At 40.4% G+C, this 19006-nt stretch overlaps 1 protein-coding gene across 2 annotated transcripts in view; it reads left to right on the top strand.

Annotated features, from left to right (window-relative positions):
• CRYBG3 (crystallin beta-gamma domain containing 3) overlaps positions 1-19006 on the top strand; it is an 80152-nt gene that overhangs the window by 54019 nt on the left and 7127 nt on the right. The window contains exons 12-17 of one of the 2 annotated variants that reach the window (XM_014882788.2): positions 1373-1499; positions 5317-5459; positions 7015-7141; positions 8128-8160; positions 12140-12249; positions 12758-12884. In XM_014882788.2, coding sequence (XP_014738274.2) covers positions 1373-1499; positions 5317-5459; positions 7015-7141; positions 8128-8160; positions 12140-12249; positions 12758-12884 — 667 coding nt within the window. The remainder of the gene's footprint in view (positions 1-1372; positions 1500-5316; positions 5460-7014; positions 7142-8127; positions 8161-12139; positions 12250-12757; positions 12885-19006) is intronic. The other variant, XR_015800684.1, reaches the window with a different exon arrangement.

Here is a 19006-nt window from a genome sequence, read left to right as displayed (position 1 = left end):
CCTCTGAAAACCACAAACTGTTTTATTGTCTCAATGGTTTTCCTCAATGCCAGCTGTTGCAAGTTATCTGGCATTGGGAATGCGCTGTTATTTTCATTAATTGAGGCACTGGATGGATTCTGTGTTGCCCTGCCCCTCCCTGTATCACACACACAGAGGGCTGTGTCACAGGGTGATGCTCTGAGGTAAACTCAGCACCAGCCACCAACCCCTCGTGTTGTTCTTTCACCCTCTCCCAACAGGACAGGGATGTCTGAGAGCAGGCAGCATGGTTGCTGCTTCCAAAGACTTCAGTAATTTAACAGTTTTCAGAAAATCTTGCTTTTGTTTCCGAAGGGATTTTCCACTTCAGCATAAAGATGGAATAACATACGTCCTTTCAGGCTTGTCAGAATTTTACGAGCACTAAATTCAAAACAAACTTAATTGTTAATACTCAAATAATCTATTCATAAGTGCATTGTGTGTTCACTATCTGGGAAGCCTCAGATTAATAAAAATCATTGTTCTGTCTGTTGTGGCAGCTTTTATTTTTAGTGCTGTGGTAACCTAAACAGCTGAATTAATGTAAACCAAATGGTACTAAAAGTAAAGCTATTCCTGCCTGCCAAATTTCACTGCCAACAGAATTTGTACAGCAATTCTAATATTTACAAGGGAGCTTTAATGAAAGAAATGCTTACAAGAAAAAAGGAGGGGGAAGCACATTTTGAATTGACATCCATTAGAGGTTTGAAGTTGATATGGAAACACCTTCTTATCTATTTATTCAAAATACATTGAAAACTACTATTTGTTTACTGCTAAAACATATTCCATATACAATATGGCTTATATCTTCAATTTACTTGTCTGTTTATATGTATACATTTTTAGATTAAAGCAACAAAAAAATATAAGCAGGTGAAATCTTGTTCTGCTGAAATCTGTTAATTTTGTCACCAGCTCCAGCAAGGGTAGGGTCTCATCATTTATTAGCACACTGAAGAGACCCACTGCTTGTTTTTTTATCACTCTAAATTTTGGCATCTAGCTGCATCCTGGGCTTTGTGGTACCAAAAATTGCTGTTGGGAATGTGGCTGGCTGAGAGGAGGTACACGGAGAAGCATTACATAAATCAGCTATTGTTGGATAAAGCATCACAGGGCAGGATTTTCATCCACAAAGAACACTTCATGGGTGCCTGTTGTGATTCCAGACAAGCGTTGCTTTGTTCATTGGCTGGGTTTGTGATATTCATTTTAGTGGTTTGGAGGTGTTCTCTTCTCCCTTTATTTCTTAGAGAAAATCATGTGTGCAGTTGTTTTGCCTTTGCTGACTTCTCTCTTTTTTTTTTTCTTTTTTTTTTTTTTTGTCGTGGGGCTGCCACAGATGGGTTGCCTATGATAAAGAACGCTACAAAGGCCATCAGTTCTTGCTGGAGGAGGGAGATTATGAGGACAGATGCTCCTGGGGGGGAACTGACAGTGCCCTGCTGTCCTTCCGCTTCCTTCAGGCTGTAAGTACTCCCATGGATTTCACACAAATCATGCACAGCTCTGTCCACAAAGAGCAAGGTTATTCTCTCTACGTGGTACAGCTGCCTTGGGTTTGGGCATTCCATCTTTTACCCGTGTTCATCCTCATTCTTTTCCTACTGGCTGGAATCTGGTCTGCACTAAGAAAGAAGCAGGTTCCTAAACAGTCTTGGTGAAGTTCATACAAAAATTGTATCATGCAGAATTCCTTGCCTACCTGCCAGATTTTCCAAGTACCTCAGTCCTGCACCTCGAGCTATTTGAATCTCTCAAACGGGATTTTCTTAAAAGCATAACGTGCCTGAGTGTACAGAGGAGTTCTTGATTAAAACAAAAATAGCTTTTCAATGCAGCAGCTGTTGCAAGCCTTAAAACAGCATTACCCTCTGTCTGTGATTTTTCTGCCAGAAAATTTTGGCAGCAGAAATAATCATGGTAAAAAAAAAATCCCTGCTACTAAAATGTGTTTAGTGGAGACAAGCATGAAATAATAATAAAAACTATTTATAAGAGTCCACTATTGGAAGCAGAGTTAGACTTTTTAGTGGCGGGGAAACATGGGATTAGAACTTCTTTATCATTTCCTTTGTTTTGGTATGGGTTTTTTATTTGTTTGTGTAAGGGTTTTAAGGTTTTTTTTATTATAGTGGCAACTCTGTGAGCATTAAATACAGCTGCAAAGAGTAAATTCTTCTAAGGTTGTTCACTCTGATATTACTCAGTTTTGTATATTCAGATTACTCATCTCCTCATCTGAGGAGATGTGATATTCCTGAGCCAGCAATTCTGTGGAAACTGAAGATAGGCATTTAAAGTAAACTCACTGTCCCAACAGTCTTTTTTAATAAAACTCTTTTTTAATAAAAAGTTAATGTGAGCCCAAGGAGGCCATACTTAAATTCACAATTTGCAGGTTGGTTTTTCGTGACCGGCACCTAGCAAAAGCTGTATTTATAATCAGAATCTATCAAAATAAAAATAGGAGAATTGATTGAATTCAAGAAAAATATCATTCTCTAAATAATTTATTTTTAGGTTTCTGAGAAAAAAAGTAGGTAGGAAATTTTTTCAGATTCTAATTTTGAATGTGCAGAATCCTATTCAATTACTGAATAATCTTAGTTTTCCTCTCTTTTCCAGTTGTATATAGGGTACTTGAGCCACTTAAATTGATCTTTTTAGATTTTCCTCTTGGCAAAGAACACAAATACAAGTTAGAATCATGCATGTGAGTAGCAAGAACGACCTTCCATATCATGTATTTAATTTAACTTGCACCTAGAACAGTCAGAAGGCTCAAGTCATTACCATTTTAAAAACACTTATCATTCACAGTCATATATCAACATTTATCATTCCACTTGGCTTATAAATATGTATAAATGTTTACCTATTGATAATAGAAGTTAAAAGGAATGATTCCCCCCAATTTCTCGCATAACTGAAGGCAACCAGCTGCTTGCCAATGAAATGAGTAATGGCCCTGGCATTGTGTTGCTTGGCTTGACCAGCAGATTGCCTGCCTGTCGATGTGCAGCACACGGGGCAGTGCTCAGGCTGCCCATATGCTCCCTTTGGGACTTTGTGTGCCATATTTAAGGTCAGGGTTTTAAAAATATTTCGGTACCAAACGTTCGGTTTCAAGAGGACCTGGGCAAAAATCCAAATGCTGTGTGCTTGAGGCCCCTCACTGCACAGCAAATGTGCAAATGTCCTGGCTCTTGTCCCTGAGCTCAGGAATTCTGTCAGGGGAAGCAAGGTGAAGGTTGCAGTGGGCTCAGACCCCACTGCAGGGATATTGTTGCATGTCCCCCCTCCCCAGCCACTGGTGAAGATGTGCACACGTGTGGACACAGTGTAAGGGCTCTCAGCTTCTGGCTGGCTTGAATATTCCTGCAGTGAACACTCACAAGGGCCAGTGAGGGGCTCAGGGGGTTTTTGGGAAGCAGAGATAAAAAGATCCTGTGGAATTGTTTTTTTCCAGCTGCTGCCAGCTCCCTGTCAGCATCTGTGTTGAGCACACCTGAGTGAAGTGCAGAGCCTGTTGCTGAGGGCAGGCAGCAGTCTGTGCTGTGAGCTGCTTTGGGGCATTTGCTTCTTTCCTGCCTTTCAAGCTGGGTGAAAGAGCAAAGTTTCTGAGTATGGTGCCTTTGGAGCTTTCCCACTCCCATGTTTTCAAGTCTAGAATGATCCGAAAGTCTTTTCTTAAAAAGTATTTTTCCTGTTGCTCGTTGTAAGAGAAGTTGTAGTGGAAGTTCAGGCAGGAAAGAATGATGGCTGAATTTGAAAGATGTTTTAAATTTTAGTACAGGCATGGATATATTTCATTATTTTAAACTTAGGTAAGGGAATTATGTGTAGATTTGATCTAAATGACTTTTCGGGTACTCTTACAAAGTCTTTTCTTTAGAACTGTTAAGAGTAGCTGGTTTTCATTTGCACCAATACTGCACTTGTTGTTCTTTCCTTTTTTTTTTTAAACCTAAAAAATAGTCTGAAACTGCAGTTGTTCGTGATGATTTTTCCAGACATGGCACTTTAATTTCTAGTGTATACCTGAAATAGTTGCAACGGTTTAAGAGTTTAAATAAAAAAAGAAAGGAAGTGGTCAACACAGTAAGAGAACCAGTTTTAGTACAGAATTTGTTCCATCACCTTTTACTGTCCTGCAGACAATGCAGAGAAGTTGAACCACATCAAATGCTCATTCTAAATTTGGTTGTCATTATTCATTGTGATTGGATCCTGTAGAAAGACATGATGTCCTCCAAAGAGCCTGTTTGATCAGGTTCACCTGGACAAGTTAATCTGTGTGCATGCCGGGTTTGGCTTTAATTTCTAAGTGGTTTTTGACAGTTATAAATACTTTTTTTTCTCAGTGTTTAGTGTAATAATACCCATGGTAGAGTCCTCATATGTTTGTGAGTCACTGTCAACCACATTATTTGCTTGACAGCAATTGTTTCTTGTTTGCAAGACTTACTGAGTTTCATTTATAGCACTGCTAAATGATTGAGAAACACTGAAATTGAGTTTGTGTTTTCTGTTAAAAGTTAAAGGAGTAAAGTGAATGGACTGGTGTTTTCTATTTTCCCAAGCAGCGACTAAACTGTATGCTTAAAATTGCTAAGTGGTTAAAAAGCTGAAGATTTAAAACCCAAATTCAAATAATCTGAAGCTGTGCAAGTAATCTGGCCAAGAAACTAAGCTGGCTGAAAGCACAAAGCAGTGTCACACAGCTATGTAAGAGAGAATGTGACAGTGTTAAGCAGGATTTATTTATAGCTGTAGTGGATGTATCCAGAAAGTACAAACCCCTTGTGCTGGAAAGGTGATCTTGCCTAGGCTTCTCCTCTTCATTATTATTGCCATGTTCTTGGGAAGGGATGAGGATGGAGAAGTTTAATAAAAAACTATAGTCATGGTTGTGCTTGGAGTAGTTATTTGTGAGGCTTTTGGAAGATCAGTGCTGAACTCTTTTCTTGTTAACTCTTCTCCTTCCCACACAGGCATCTTGCACTCTGAGCCATCCTCAAAGAGGAAAGGATGGTGCCCAGGGGCAGCAGGCTCTTCCTCTCTTCAGTGCAACCCCCTGAAGGCCATATCAGAGTGCCAGGCTTCCAGTTATCCCAGAGCTTCAATGCCAAAATATCCCATAAAGATGCACACCAGGGAGCCAAGTCCCTTCACAGCTCTATAAAATGCTGTCTTCCTGGCTGCAAATCTTGTCCAAAATGTTTCCTGTTGTGAAGAGTCATTGAGCTGTGACAGTCTTCTAACTCCTGTGCTGCCTCTTAGGATTTCATAGAGTCTTCAGTGGCACTTTTCCAGTCTGATGATGAAGATGGGAAAGCATTTGACATCATCAATGAAGAAATCCCTGATTTGGAGCAGGTTGGATTTGGCCCTGAGACGAGGTCGATTCTTGTGAAAAGTGGAGTGTAAGTCTATTCAAATATATGGGTGGAACAGTTAAACATTTCTGTGCACATTTTGGTGCATCTTTTGACAGACTATATTCCATATGGTACACGTGGTGAATACTTGGAGGAGAAAAGTGTTTCTTCAAATTTCCTTGGGGAGTGGAAGAGAAAAAATAATTTTAGTTTTCTGTAGCTCTCATGCCTATACCTTGATTTGGATCTGAGTGTTCTTGTTCATAGAACAAGTTTGTGATGTCCCCCCAGAGGAGTCACATAGTTCCATGGCAGTAAAACTGAAAAGATATTTTAAATATATTAAGAACTGGTATAACTTTTGGGACAAGAAGAGCCTGTCCAGAAAGGATGAGATGTGCTGTTTTTGTAATAAAGTCAGACTTCTGGCATTGAAAATTAAAATAATTTTAATAGAACTATAAAAGCTAAAACATAAAAGACATTAAGAGAAAAGAGCACTGTGGAATCATGTGGGTTTCTAATTTTTAAAATGCAGTATTAATATTGTCATAACTAGCCTAATGGTGATGGAGATCAGGAACTGTGAAGTGAGGGACCTGAACTGCTTATGTAGGGATTGGTGATTAGTGTCTCCTGAGGATTAGGTGCAAGAATGAAAGGCTGAGACTCAGTTTGGAGAGGAGGGATACAAATGAGAGCTGCAAAATCCTGAAGGTGGTAAGAGAAGATTAATGCAGTTCACAGAATCTTGCGTGACAACAGCTGGGGGAAATGCTTTACAGGATTGGATAATGCTTTAAAGCAGATTTGGATGTGGGAACGAAAAAAACTTTTCCTACACTAGAGGCAGTGAGTTTCTGGAACCTGAAGGGGCTGTGGTAGCAGAGAGCACCAGGAGGTTAAAAAAAACCACTGGATAAAATAATAGCAAACAGATTCATCAGTGGGTGATAAAGTAAAATGTGTAAGGCCATGCCCTGTTACACCCCTAATAGAACAGTCCCAGGGCTGGGTGAGTAAGAGAGGAATGCACCACCAAAGGTGGGGGACCCAGAGGTGTTTTTCTAACCAGCCCCCACCTGCTTCTGCCACTGTGCAGGGATAGAAGGACCCTCTAGTTGGGGGCTTTTTTCTTCTTAAATTGCAGGAGAGGAAGCAGGGTGGGAGAAACTTGAACTGCCAGCTATTGTAGGCTGTGCTTAATCTCATCAAACCTTCCTCAGTTACTTCTCTTCCTTCTTGCACCATTTTTCCTAAATCCAACTGGAAAAGCTGTAACAAAGCCCTGTCTGGGGAATGCCAAGCAGGCAAAGATTCAGTTAAGAGAGATTCAAAAAGTTATCAATTAAATATCTTTCCTCTGAATTTCTGAGCAGGGCATCACCTCACAATGAATTTGATGGGAAGGCAGACACCCAAAATCTTGTGTTTGTTGAAGTAGGGAAAAGCAGAAAATCAAGTATGTGACAGTTTTGTGCCTCTCATCGGGTTTAATGTTGCACTGTCTGCCATTCTGTTGTGCTTGACTTGCTGTTATTGTCATCAAACTACTCCAAAAATGCAATGTTTTCAGTTTAATTTTTGTGCCATTCTCCAGGTGGGTGGCATATCAGCAGAAATATTTCTGTGGAGAGCAATACGTACTGGAGAAAGGAAAATACAAATGCTTCTTTGACTGGGGAGGATCTAGTAAAACCATCATGTCAATTCGACCTGTTAAATTGGTGAGTTACCAGAATTTAAGGGAAACCCTTAAAAGAAATGAGACCTTTGGAGTTCAGAGCTTACCATAATAATTAAACAGGAGACCCCACGTTACAACAACCTGTCTATTTGCTTGGAAACAATTTAAAGACCCTCATGGAAGGCATAATGAGTCTGTTCAGGGTGGAGACTTCAATGGGCACTGTGGACCTTTCTGTCTTTTGAGAAAATTGTCAGGGAAGCTTCATAAGAAGAATTTCCCTTTTGCAGACTGCATACATGGAAAAAATAACCTGGCCTGGAAAGATTAATTTGCCTTAAAATGTAGTAATTGATAACGTATTTTAAAACACTTGAGAATTTATCTGGCCTGTGTTGTTACATAATAGAATTCTGTTGAAGTTTTTTTTTCTGATTTTTATACTAAAATATTTGTACTAGATACAGTGAATAAAGACAGGAAATATTTTTAATCCATTATTCAATCCAAGGTAGTGCCAACTCACCCAAACAGATTAGTGCCAGCACTGTCAAAACCCTAATGCAAAACAAAGATAATCTTCTGATAGTAAGTAATAAATTATTAATAAGTAATAAATTATAAGAATGCAAAAGGAATACTTAACCTTATTTTGAGGAGCACATGTTGAGAGAGGTGTCTTCTATTGGTTTCAGTTCTGTCTCTTTTTTAAGAAACAGCCTCAAAAGTAAATGTAGAGACATTTACATGGACTCTAATGCACATTATGGTGGCTAATTAATGCTGATGCAAGTTCTCTGTGTGAAAGGCATTGAACAATCAGACAGGTAATTGTCAGCTTACAGGCAGCTCATGGCAGAAACTGGGGAGGAGAATTGTTCCAAGAGCCTGGGAAGCTTTTTTTCCTCTGCTCCTTAGTTCATACTTCACAAATTTCAGGCAACTTGGTTGGCATGTGTCCTTAGGAAATGAATTGTAAATAATGTTGGGGTTTTCTAATGTGTGTATATGTGTTTATTATTGCAGGAGCCCCTTGGGATGAATGAGCCTCCACACTTGGTATGTTGGCATTACATAACAATCTCTAGTACTAAATTACACTTAATTATTAAATGCAGGTAATGTTGAATGCCTTGCCTCAGATGATATCTCAGTAATTTCAGGTGATACCTCAGTATTCTACAGCAGATCAGTGATGGAGGAAACTGGTAGATGGATAAAAGTAAAGCCTGCTAAGTGTTCTACTCTTTGCTTTATTCTGGATCATACCCTTTAGAATTCTATCCCCAAAAATGCGAGGAGTCCAATAGGTTTTGAGTGACTTTGGTTCTCTAAAACTATTGATTTTCCTCTTCTTTCCCTCTTGTTTCTGGAAACTCGCCACCACGTCCATTCATCCTCCTCTTTATGGCAGATTTTCTTTCCATTATTTTGCATTGCATTCAGTTTGTCACTCCTGTGTTTGTGTGAGGTCAAGATTGAAAATACAAGGTGCAGAAAACTGAACTGCACATTTCACACCTGCAGATGCATCAACACCTGAGAGTTGGGTTTTTTAGTCTTGGATGCTGGTAGTTCTGTTCTGCTTTCCAAAGTCTTCCAAGCAGGTAGAACTTCCCCTTAAGGTTCCTTTTCTGTTACAGAACCATCAGAGCTTAACTGAACACATCCTGATCATGATAAATCCCTGATAAATATATGATACATTCTGACAGTTTCCCTGAAAGTTGTGTCTAACTTGGTGGTAACTTATTAAAAGAAAGTAGTCCCTATAATTCACTCTGAGTTAGTTTAGGGCCTTTATCTTACAAGCTTATGTTCCATTAATGCACCTTTGAGTTATCTTTCTGAAACACAAACCTGCTCTGTGTTCATCACCATGTGTGCTCTGTGTCCCCTGCAATGTTCTGTCCCAGCAGGGCTCTCCCCCTGTCCAGCATGAGTTTTTTGATTGATCTTTTTCTGTCCTGCTAGCGTGGGTGATGATCTGAGTGGTTTTATTGCTCTCTGACATGCTTTTAATTAAGCAAATTTGGGAAAGTTTATTTTGAGAAACATGACTTATTTTCAGACAAAAGATATTTTAGAGCTCTGTGGTTCTGTTTCAGCAAGCTTAAGTATTTTGTCATCTGGACACAATTTCTCTCTTTCTTGCTTGGATGGGAAATGTTGTGCATTGTGTTACTTAGCAGGTGGACCACACCCTCCTTTTTCTCCAATTCTACCATTTTATGATTAACCCAGGACTACAGGAAATGTTTCCTGTCTGAAGACATAATTGGTGTATTATTTTAGCCTTAAACACTGACTTCCTGCCCGACCTATTCACATGGCAGTTTGCAGACAAATCCAAAGACTTGCAAGTGTGTTCACCAGGGGGCCTTGGTAAATGATACCAGATAAAGTAACTGACTCAGATAAAACTGATGAAGTTTAAACAGTTGAAGGTCATTTTATTTCCATCTCCAATTCTTCTATTTTTTCAGGATCTCCCAAAATCTCCTCTTTTGAGTGTATTATTCCATTGTTGCAGGCCTTTAAGATCAGCTCAAACCTTTGGAGTTTCAATAAATTGATTTTTATTTCCAGAAATGTGAAAAAACCTCTGTGTGTATAGGCACAGACATCTTTAAATATTGACATGTATTGGATTGTATTTTGCCTCTTATGGTCTTTAATAACAGTCTTACCACCATTTATGAAAAAAATTACTGTCCTGACTCACCACAATCCTGGTTTTCATAGGATTCTGCCTTGGGGCTAGAGAAGAAAGAGCATATTTCATACCAGTACAGTTCTTACAGGAGGGGAAATATTTTTAATAACTTTTTAATGGGAAAACATTTAATCACTTAGGATATGTAAAAGACAGCCCCTTGGATAAATATCAAGAATTTCACTTTCAGAATAAAATAAAAGTTTTCTACTTGAAAACTAGTCTCTTAATTTGGAACTTCTAAGCATGGTGCATATGAGCTGGCAAATCCTTAAACATCCTGATGTTTGACCCTTGAATAAGTCATATTTTGGTTATTTTGAATGATTATACATTCTCTCACCTTTAATAAGCGTATGTCTGAACTAAGGGAACTGTTTGCACTGCCTATAAGAGTATGTCTTTTTTTCATTTCTGTTCTTATCAGAAATTGAAAAGCAGCAAAATTTTCTTAAATCTCTCAGTAACTCCTCTGACCTTTTTTGCCTGTCAAGCTTCCTAATAAACCAAGTCCACAGAGTGTAAGAAATCACCAACTCTGCAAAGCCATTCATTTCATTTTTTTAAAACAAACCCTTGCCCAGCAAGAACTAAGCCTCTTTCAGCAGCAGGTGACTCGTACAGATGATTTAGGAAGCAAAGATAATTGCTGTGCAACCCTGCATTTGTACTTTAATATCCTACCCGTTGGATATTTGGGAAGTGTAACCTTACACAGCAATGTCAGAGCCTGACAAAGTGGAGATGGCTGCAGTTGGAAACTTAATTGCAGTGTTTGCACTGAGGAATCACTGCTCCACCCCAACTTTTGTCAAATTAAGACCTTCATTCATTACCAGATAAATTCTGTGTGAAAATGAGTCTTTTTTTAAAGCCTTGCATAGCACGTGGCCTGTGAAAGAAAGGCAGTATATATATTTCCTTTTGTAAAGAGCTTGGAGATGAGTGGGTAGAAAATACAGTGTAATGACAGCTTAAATAGGTGCTTTGTGACATAGCAGTGCAGTTGTATTTACAGAAAAGTCAGTTACACTTTATTCATTTTATTGTAGCTGATCCATGCTCTCCAATTAGCTCTCATAGCCTGAAAGGCCAGCTTAAACCTTTCTTGTTCTTTCTAACAGGAAACATTCATTTCTTTTAAAAACATAGACTGAACTTTTCCATAAAATCATTTGCTGACACTTAGGTTTGGCCTTCTCACTCTCTGCTGGCAAAAGCACTTGATTGCTTTTCTTTGGCAGGAAGCTTGGCCAATTTGGGGCATGGAGGGGGAAGTAACTCTTGCAACAGCCATCATGTTTTTCTTCCATTACAGAATATGGGCTGTTCTCTAGATACACTTCAATTTTTCATTCTTTTCCAGCCTCTCTTTTAGGCTTTCAAATGAAATTCATCTCAGTTACACAGTGGCAGGCCAAGGGTACAGAATTCTGGGTGTCTTTGCTATAGATCATAGCCTACATCATACCAGGGTTTCTTTTTGTTTTGGTGGGGGCTTTAGGGGGTTTTTTGTGTGTTTTTTTTTTGTTTAGGTTTGTTTTGGGGTTTTTTGGGGGGAGTGGGTTTGTTCATTTGGGCTTTTTGTTTATTTATTTGTGGGAGGTTAGTTTTTGGGGGGTTGATTTTTTTTTGTCTGTTTGTGTTTTTCTGTTTTTACTTTTTTACTGCAACATTTTGAGCCTTCTTCCTTTTTTTGAGATGAACTGATCACATCTTACTGGTGGGGTGTGGTTCACTGTGACTTGCAGTTCTTTACCATGACATGTAAAAGCAGCTTGGCTGAACTTCAGAGGTCCCCAGTTCTCTCAGAAATCCTCCTGCTAGTTCTGAACTAAAAAGCCACCTGCAGCCACTGTGGTCACAGAAGATTTCAGGGCATTTTGTCAACAGCAGCTCTGTGTTTTGACCAGCATTTCCCCATCCTGCTTTGAGCACTGGATTGCTGAGCTGCAGTCAGAGTTAAGCTGCAGTTCAGGGGGACTTTGGGTGGATGACAACAGCTTTGAGTCCTGCTCTTCTCATTTTTGCCTGGGCCCCCTCCTGCTGCAGTTGAACTTACACTTGATAACTCTGCCTGCCTTAGCATCACTGGGAAGCCTCCTGTGCCAGCCCAGAGATGACAAAATACTTGATACATTTCTAAAACTAAAGCAGCTGTAGAAAATGTAAAAGATTCTTTGAATGACAATTCATTCAATTAATTGTATCTTTGTGAATTGAATGGATACTTCTCTGAGTGTACAGCTTTCTCTGTTTGCATTTATGATAATGCCTTCATTTTCCTTCTAGTCATTATTTTGTTTTGTTTTGTTCTTGTAGCTCAAAGCTTTCAGTAATACACATTTCCAAGGAGCATGTGTAGATTTCACAGCAGAAGTTTCTGATTTTACATCATTCATACCATGTTCTTTTAAGGTTCTCCGGGGATGGTAAGTGTCTGTTGTTTTACATGCCATCATTTTCAGTATTATGAATTTTTTTTTTTAATTTTACAAAATTTCAGACAGCTGAAAGCACATAACACATGCCCATCCTCTTCCATCATGTCTTAGACCCTTTGTCCTGCAAGGCATCTCAGTAACTCTCATCCTGTCCTTGGTTTGGGTACTGTGCATTTTGCTTTCCCTGGGGAAGGTTTGCACAGTTACTGTGACTCTTTTTTTAACTCCAGTTAGCATTTATTCCAGATTTTGACAACTTTGGTACAGTGGAAGTTTCTGAATTCCACTCAACATCGTTTGACTCTGGAACTCAGGTTTCTGTACCACCTGATTTGATTTTGCTGCATAGCCTTTCAAGTCACCTTACTTTAAGCTTGACAAGAACAAAGAAAATTTTTTATTCCTTTTGTCCGTAGCAAGTATTAAGTCTTGAAAAAAACACACTGTAAATAAGCAGCTAGAGCAGCTTATCTTTCTTGTTCCATTATTCTTGCAGTTGGCTCCTGTGCTACGAAGGGGAAACCACTGACAATCACTGTGTGCTGGAAGAAGGCCTCTATGTTGACCTCAGTTCCTGTGGCTGCCCAACTGCTACAATCAAATCCCTCAAGCCTATTCAATATGTAAGACTTTACTGGGAAAAAAAACAACAAAACAAACCAAAAACATTTCAGAACTCTTTCTTGTCAGATGTCTGAAGCGAGTAGTGGCCATAAACAAACTCCCAGTTAGGGAAACGAGTGAGGTTTGTTTTCTTGGCTCACGGGATTTTTTGGGTTGGGAACAGGTCAGGCTGCATGCACACTTGCACGAGGTCACTTGTGCAGCTCTTGGGTGTTGTGGGTTTAAAGTTGTTCTCTTTTTCACAAGTGAGACACAAGATCCTCCATGGCCAGAGGGTTGGACAGGAATGCACTTTGCCCTCCAGAACAAGAGAGCTACAACCTTTTATACATCCCATTGTAATCCTGCACACAGGACATTCAAATCTGCAGTCTCGATGTGATGTCTGTGCCTTTCTTCCGTGTCTTGGTGTGCTCCTGTGCAGGAGCATCAAAGATGAGCTGTGACACTGTTGGTAAAAGAGAAGCAAGTGGCTTCTCTGCCTCCTTCTCTCTAGCACTGGCCACCAGCTTCTGCAAAACTCTTCTTCCTTCCCTGAGCACAGGACACAAACTCAGCCTGTGTGTGTGTGTGTCCTTCAGTGCAGCTCCTATGAAGCTGGACTTGTGTGATTACTCAGTTCAGCTCTTTCACCTATGAAGTCCTTTTTACCATTTGTGAACAGTTTCTAAAAAGAAAAGGAAAAAAACCAACCAACCAAATGAAAAAAAGCCCCCAAAAAACTCCACAAACCCCAAGCAAATACAAACACCAAACCCATGGGCGTGGTGGGAAGGATGTACAACTCAAATTTGAGAGCTGGACTTTTTCACTGGACTATAGAGGTACAGTGACTTCCCACCTGCTGGGAGCCTGGGTTTTAGATTAAAGTTCCCCTTTTCAAGTTAGGCTTTTGGACTCTGCTGTGCCAAATCCAAGTGAAGTTTTGATATCAAATAATGGTAGGCCTCATCCTGTAATCTCACAGGAAAGTAAATATGAAGTTTGGCATGGTAGGAGACTGCTGGCAGCCCTTGATTCCCGAGGGCCAGGCCCTGGAAGAAGTGTTTGGCAGGCTGTGTGTGAGGAGCTCACACACATCTTCCTCTGCTTTGGCACCTCTTAGTTTGAGTCTTTTCTCGCCAGTAGGAGCCCTTGTATCTCACAAATTCAAGGCACTAACAGCATGAAATGCCACTGAGCTCTACCTGTTTGCCCCGAGAGCCCAGGGCAGTGCTGGGGACCCTGGTGTGACACAGCTGTGACCCAGAGCATGCAGCAGGTCAGGGCCAGGAGCAGCCACAGTTAATTCTGAGCATTGTCCACAGTGCACTGTTCTTGGAACAGAGCCCCTTTTATTACAGCATATTTCTGTTAGCTCATTGCAGAGAGGAGCAAGCCTGTTCCCCAGTGCAATTGTTGTGTAGCTTTATTGAATTCATTTGTGGCTTGGGAACCCCTTCCATTATTCAGCTTTGAATGCCAGCCTCACTTCAGAGCTAAGGTGTGTCCCCTGGTAGCTTACATGTGAGAAGGAGAACTTTTAACCCTGACACCAAGCCCTGGGTGTGCATTGTCTCCTGCTCTCCTTTCAGTGAGATGTAATTGCTGCAAGTGGAACTGTGGAGGAGTCCCACCCATTCCATTTGTTCTATAGAAAATGCAGCTTTGATGGAAACAAACTATTTGCAAACAAATATAACAACTGAAAAAAAAGATAAAAGGGGTTTGTTTGGGGTTTTTTTTCTATTTAAGAAAGTAAACTTTGGAGTTTTTAGTTTGAAAACTCCCAGAAATGTCATTTGTTTGTCTAAGAGCTTCATTGCGTAACAAAATGAAAATTTTCTTTCTAAATCACCGAGTTGGTCCAATTAAAATGGAAAAAAAACCCAAAAAAACCAAACCCAAAACTTTCAGAGCAACACAAAATGATTTGGATAAGAAAAGTGGCTCACACTAGTGAGCCTATAGTTCGATGATTTTGCTGTAGTGATAGTATTTTAGGTTGGCAAATTTTTATTCTAGCCCTTAGCTCTTGGAGGGATGTTTTATGTGTTGTCTAATGGAAAGTGAAGTTGTCAGCTTTTAAGTATGGCATGCTGCTTTCACATCCTCTGCACACTCTCCCATTTCACAAGAAATTCAAATTAATATGGTTCCACTTTGGTTATTTCCCCATTTATTGTGCACTGCCATCATGGAGGAACTCAGCACATCTTTACAACCAATTTCCTCTGTTCCTGATGAAGTTTCCTCTCTTCCATCACACCTTATTCTCCAGGGTGTATAATACTTAAATTAAATCTTTAGGAGGCCCTAGCTGTGCTTTACTCCTGCTGTTCCATTTTGCTCAAATACAGGTTGGACTGCTTCATCATCCTCAGAGCATTTAGGGAAAGCTTTGGATTAACAGGAGGGTACAAAGAAGGAACAACTGACACTGATGTCTTTTGCCTCTCATCATCTCCTTTCATCTAAAAATTTCAGTTCCAGAAAAGCTTGTTGATGAAAGGTGCTGTTGTATTGTTGTTACCAGCCCTCCTGCAGGCCCAGGTTCAGAGCTCTGCAGAGGTGCAGGTTTCTGTGCCTGCATCAGCAAGGACTTGGGAAGGAAATGTGGGGCCCCTTGCCCAGCTGCAAGAGAGCAGCTGAAGGCAGCTGGGCCTTTTACAGGGCCATGGTTGCTTATTGGGGCATTTGTCCAGTGTCTGCTGCTTGAGGAGGTTAATCTTTGGGATGGATAATCTTGCAATGGGGAGTTCAGCTCTGGTGCTGCCTTTTCTCAAGTGTGTTGTTTTGACAAATTCCCTGTCATATTTGGTGTGGTTTACATGGAAAAGAATACCCAGGATTCTTGCAATGAGCGATTAGTTTTCCTTCTGAAGTGTTACCTTCAACCTGTAAATTAAACATGTCTTCTAGTTTCTAAAACCAAAAATGAGATCCAGGTTGTAGGTTGTGCAGTGCTTTTTTTGTTTGGTTGGAGTTTTTTCTTCTGAGGCATTCTTTATTCTTGCTCTGATCAGTTGTGATAATCCTGTTATTTCTGTATTATCTTCTCTAAGTTAAATACAGGTGTTAACTAATCTCCCCAGCGTTCCTGTGAGGCAAACAAAGAAATCAGATACAAAAACCAACTGCAGGGCCAGAGTCACTCAGTGTGGCTGGGACTGGACCGTGGGTGCTCCCTCAGCCAGGCATCCATCCCACACTGAAGGGAGCAGCTCCAGCAAACACAGTTGGAAGTGATGAGCTGGCCAAGCCTGGAGAGCCAAGTTTGCAAAGCCTAAGTTGGCCAAAAAAAAAAAAAAAACATGTGTGAGGGAAAATATGTTTTGAGATGGGCCCTTTCCAAAAAGGCTTTATTAGTAAAAATTCTCACAACTTTCATAATTTAAATTTATCCATAGCTAAAATTATGCTTTTTGCTCTAAGCATGTGTGCAAATTCCTCTGTGCACTTGGTTTTCAGTTTTAGTGCTCTTTGGTCATCTTCTTTGTGTCTGTACACTATGGAGGAAGCTCATCTTGCACTGATCCTTGTTTAATCTCAAACGCTTCATGCTTGCACTGTGGGCTTTTTCCTCAACTGGTGAAGCATAAAAATCTGTTGTGAATTGTGAGAAACTGTGTTGCACAGCTTCACCAAAAGCAAAGTAAAAATCATTGAGGGGGAAGCCTGAGCTGAGTTGAACTGTGCAAAAGATTTTGAGTATGTTGATTTTCCATGATTTATCTGTGTCATTTTCATTGCACCATGTGCTGTGTTAGCCATAGAACACCACGCCTGTTAAGTAAAGTTATATCAGTGTATTTAACAGTTTGCAAGGCTGTTCATACCTTGAAATGCTATGTAAATACAGCTTTCCTTAATCACTGGCCTCTTGAATATAATAAATCCCTTCAAGTTTCTCTCTGGACAGTTCCATAAAAAGAAATAGGACAAGCAAAACCTCTTAAAATGTTATTGGTGCTAGTTTAAGCAAAGGCAGTCAGTTTCTTCACACATAAAAATCATATTAAGAAATTCTGTAGTGCTTTGTTATTCTCACAATTGGCAAGCTTTTCCCAAAGCATGGCATTTCAGGTATTTTCCTTGAAATAACTGTGAAAAGAAGCTAAAGTAATGCTGACCTAGACATGGGAATGAGTAAATATAGATGTCTTTGGCTCACCTTTCAGGTGAAAATGCTCCTCAGCATTCTGCAAGAAAGGCTGAGAACAAGATGCATTGTTCCCAGCCTAACAGCATAGCCCCAAACCTTGTATTTCACTGCTCCCAGTTTCCATGGAGCTGTGAAAACAAAGTCAGAGAAGAAAGCCAGGCCAAAGTCAGTGCTGCCAGCTGTTGGCCTAGAAGGGAATACAGAACGTGAGGGATCAGTGCATTGCTCTATATATGGCTGTGGAAACAGGAGAGCTCAGGGCTTGGCACAGCAGCCTGGTTTCTCTCTGGAGTTTGTCTCTGCAAGGTCACTGCATCTCTTCTGAGGCCTGCCTGGAGCAGAGGGGTCAGAGCCATCAGTGCTGTGTGTGCCAGGCTCTCTGAGCAGCTGGACAGGGAATTCTCAGACCTCTCAGTCCAAACAGCCACAGCAGAGCTGGAATCATTTTAATTGACCCCAGCAGTTTGCTGTGGTGGTTCCTGGTGTATAAATGGATATGCTGGGTCAGGTCACTTGTCCATCCAGTGCAGCAGCCCTGTCTCTCAACATCCTCAGTGTTGCAACAGCAGGATCAATATTTAGGTTGGGGTTGTCATGTCCGGTGGCACAGATGCCAAATGGTGTTTCTCATGGTTAGCACTTGTGAAAACTGCTGGGCCTGTTCTGGACAGGACTTCTGGTGTCCTCTCAGGTGAAAGGCAGTGCCAAGGCTCTTGCAAACAGGATGTGATGATTCTGCCTGGCTGAGCAAAGCAACCTCAGGAGTAGCTGCCTGTACTAGGTATGCTGGTCTGGGTTTCAAAGTGAGCCTTTAGCCACCTACTGTAAATCTGATCCACCCCATCCAGCAGAAGGCACTTGGGGAGAGCTGACATTCCAAAATATAAACAGTACAGGTTTTAACCCTTTCTGGTGTGTAACATTAGGTTTTGGGTGTACAGTAGGCTTTTAAAAAATCTCTTGAGTGGATGATCCCAAGCTCTTCTTTAAAATGTCTCAGTGAGCTCCCTGTCCCTGCAGTGTTGCATGACTTAGGCAGTCCCTGCACTGGCAGGCAGAGGAAGGCAATCTCTGAGGCACAATCTGACCAACCAGCTGCATACCAAGCACACTGAGTCAGTGTCGAGCAAATTCATATGTCCTGACACACCCCTGAGCTTTCCAGAGACACTTCACTACACTCATGTGCCTCTTCAAACATGAAAATGAATTTGTCTTTAATTACTCAGTGCCTGTGTCAACTTTAATTCAAGATTTTGTTTCATTTATTTCACCTGAGGCCATGTCTTTGCTGCAAGAGGAATTTCAGATTTTGCCTGAGCCAGCTATCTCAGGGTAACATCTTCTAAGAGAAGGTGCCTTTCCTGGAGAGGCAGCTCACTGAGTTAATCAGACCTTGTTCCCTCTTCCTTTCCAGGTGTAAACTGCAAGTGATTTTGCTTCTGGTTTTAGATTAAAAATGCTGAAGCATTGTACAAGTGTTCCTTGTACTAGGGTACAGAATTTGTGTGTTTAAATCTGCTTCCTCTGTTTTTCTGCTGGCCTTACAGATGCACCACAGTTTGAATGATTTTCATTCAAACTGATCTCTTCATTTGTTTTCACAGGCAGTCTGTCAACTGTAGAAAAGGACATTAAGTGAAAAATGCTTCAATTCTACATGAGATTGTAGAATTCACTAATTATGCTTCTCCTTCAAGATTGTCAGAAGAAAAATAGGAATGTCTGTTACAAACTTTGGAGAAGTTTTTAGTTGACCTTTCTGACCTTTTACAATTTGTAGCTCCTTGAAATGTTTGCAGTGAACTACAGCTAATTGAAGCCTGTGGACAATAGACTTGGATTTGACTTACTATTTTAGATGCATGTTCCATCAATAAGTAAATAAAGTGGATTTTTGAAAAACAATCAAGGCCCTGATGATACAAATCGGATCAAAATGAGTTTTTTCCAGAGAGAAGCCTCTGCATCACTTGG

The sequence above is a fragment of the Sturnus vulgaris genome, chromosome 2, assembly GCF_052056855.1.
Source record: "Sturnus vulgaris isolate bStuVul1 chromosome 2, bStuVul1.hap1, whole genome shotgun sequence".
NCBI lineage: Eukaryota > Metazoa > Chordata > Aves > Passeriformes > Sturnidae > Sturnus > Sturnus vulgaris.
The sequence above is the reverse complement of the archived record's forward strand: the minus strand, read 5'-3'. Positions and strand labels throughout refer to the sequence as shown.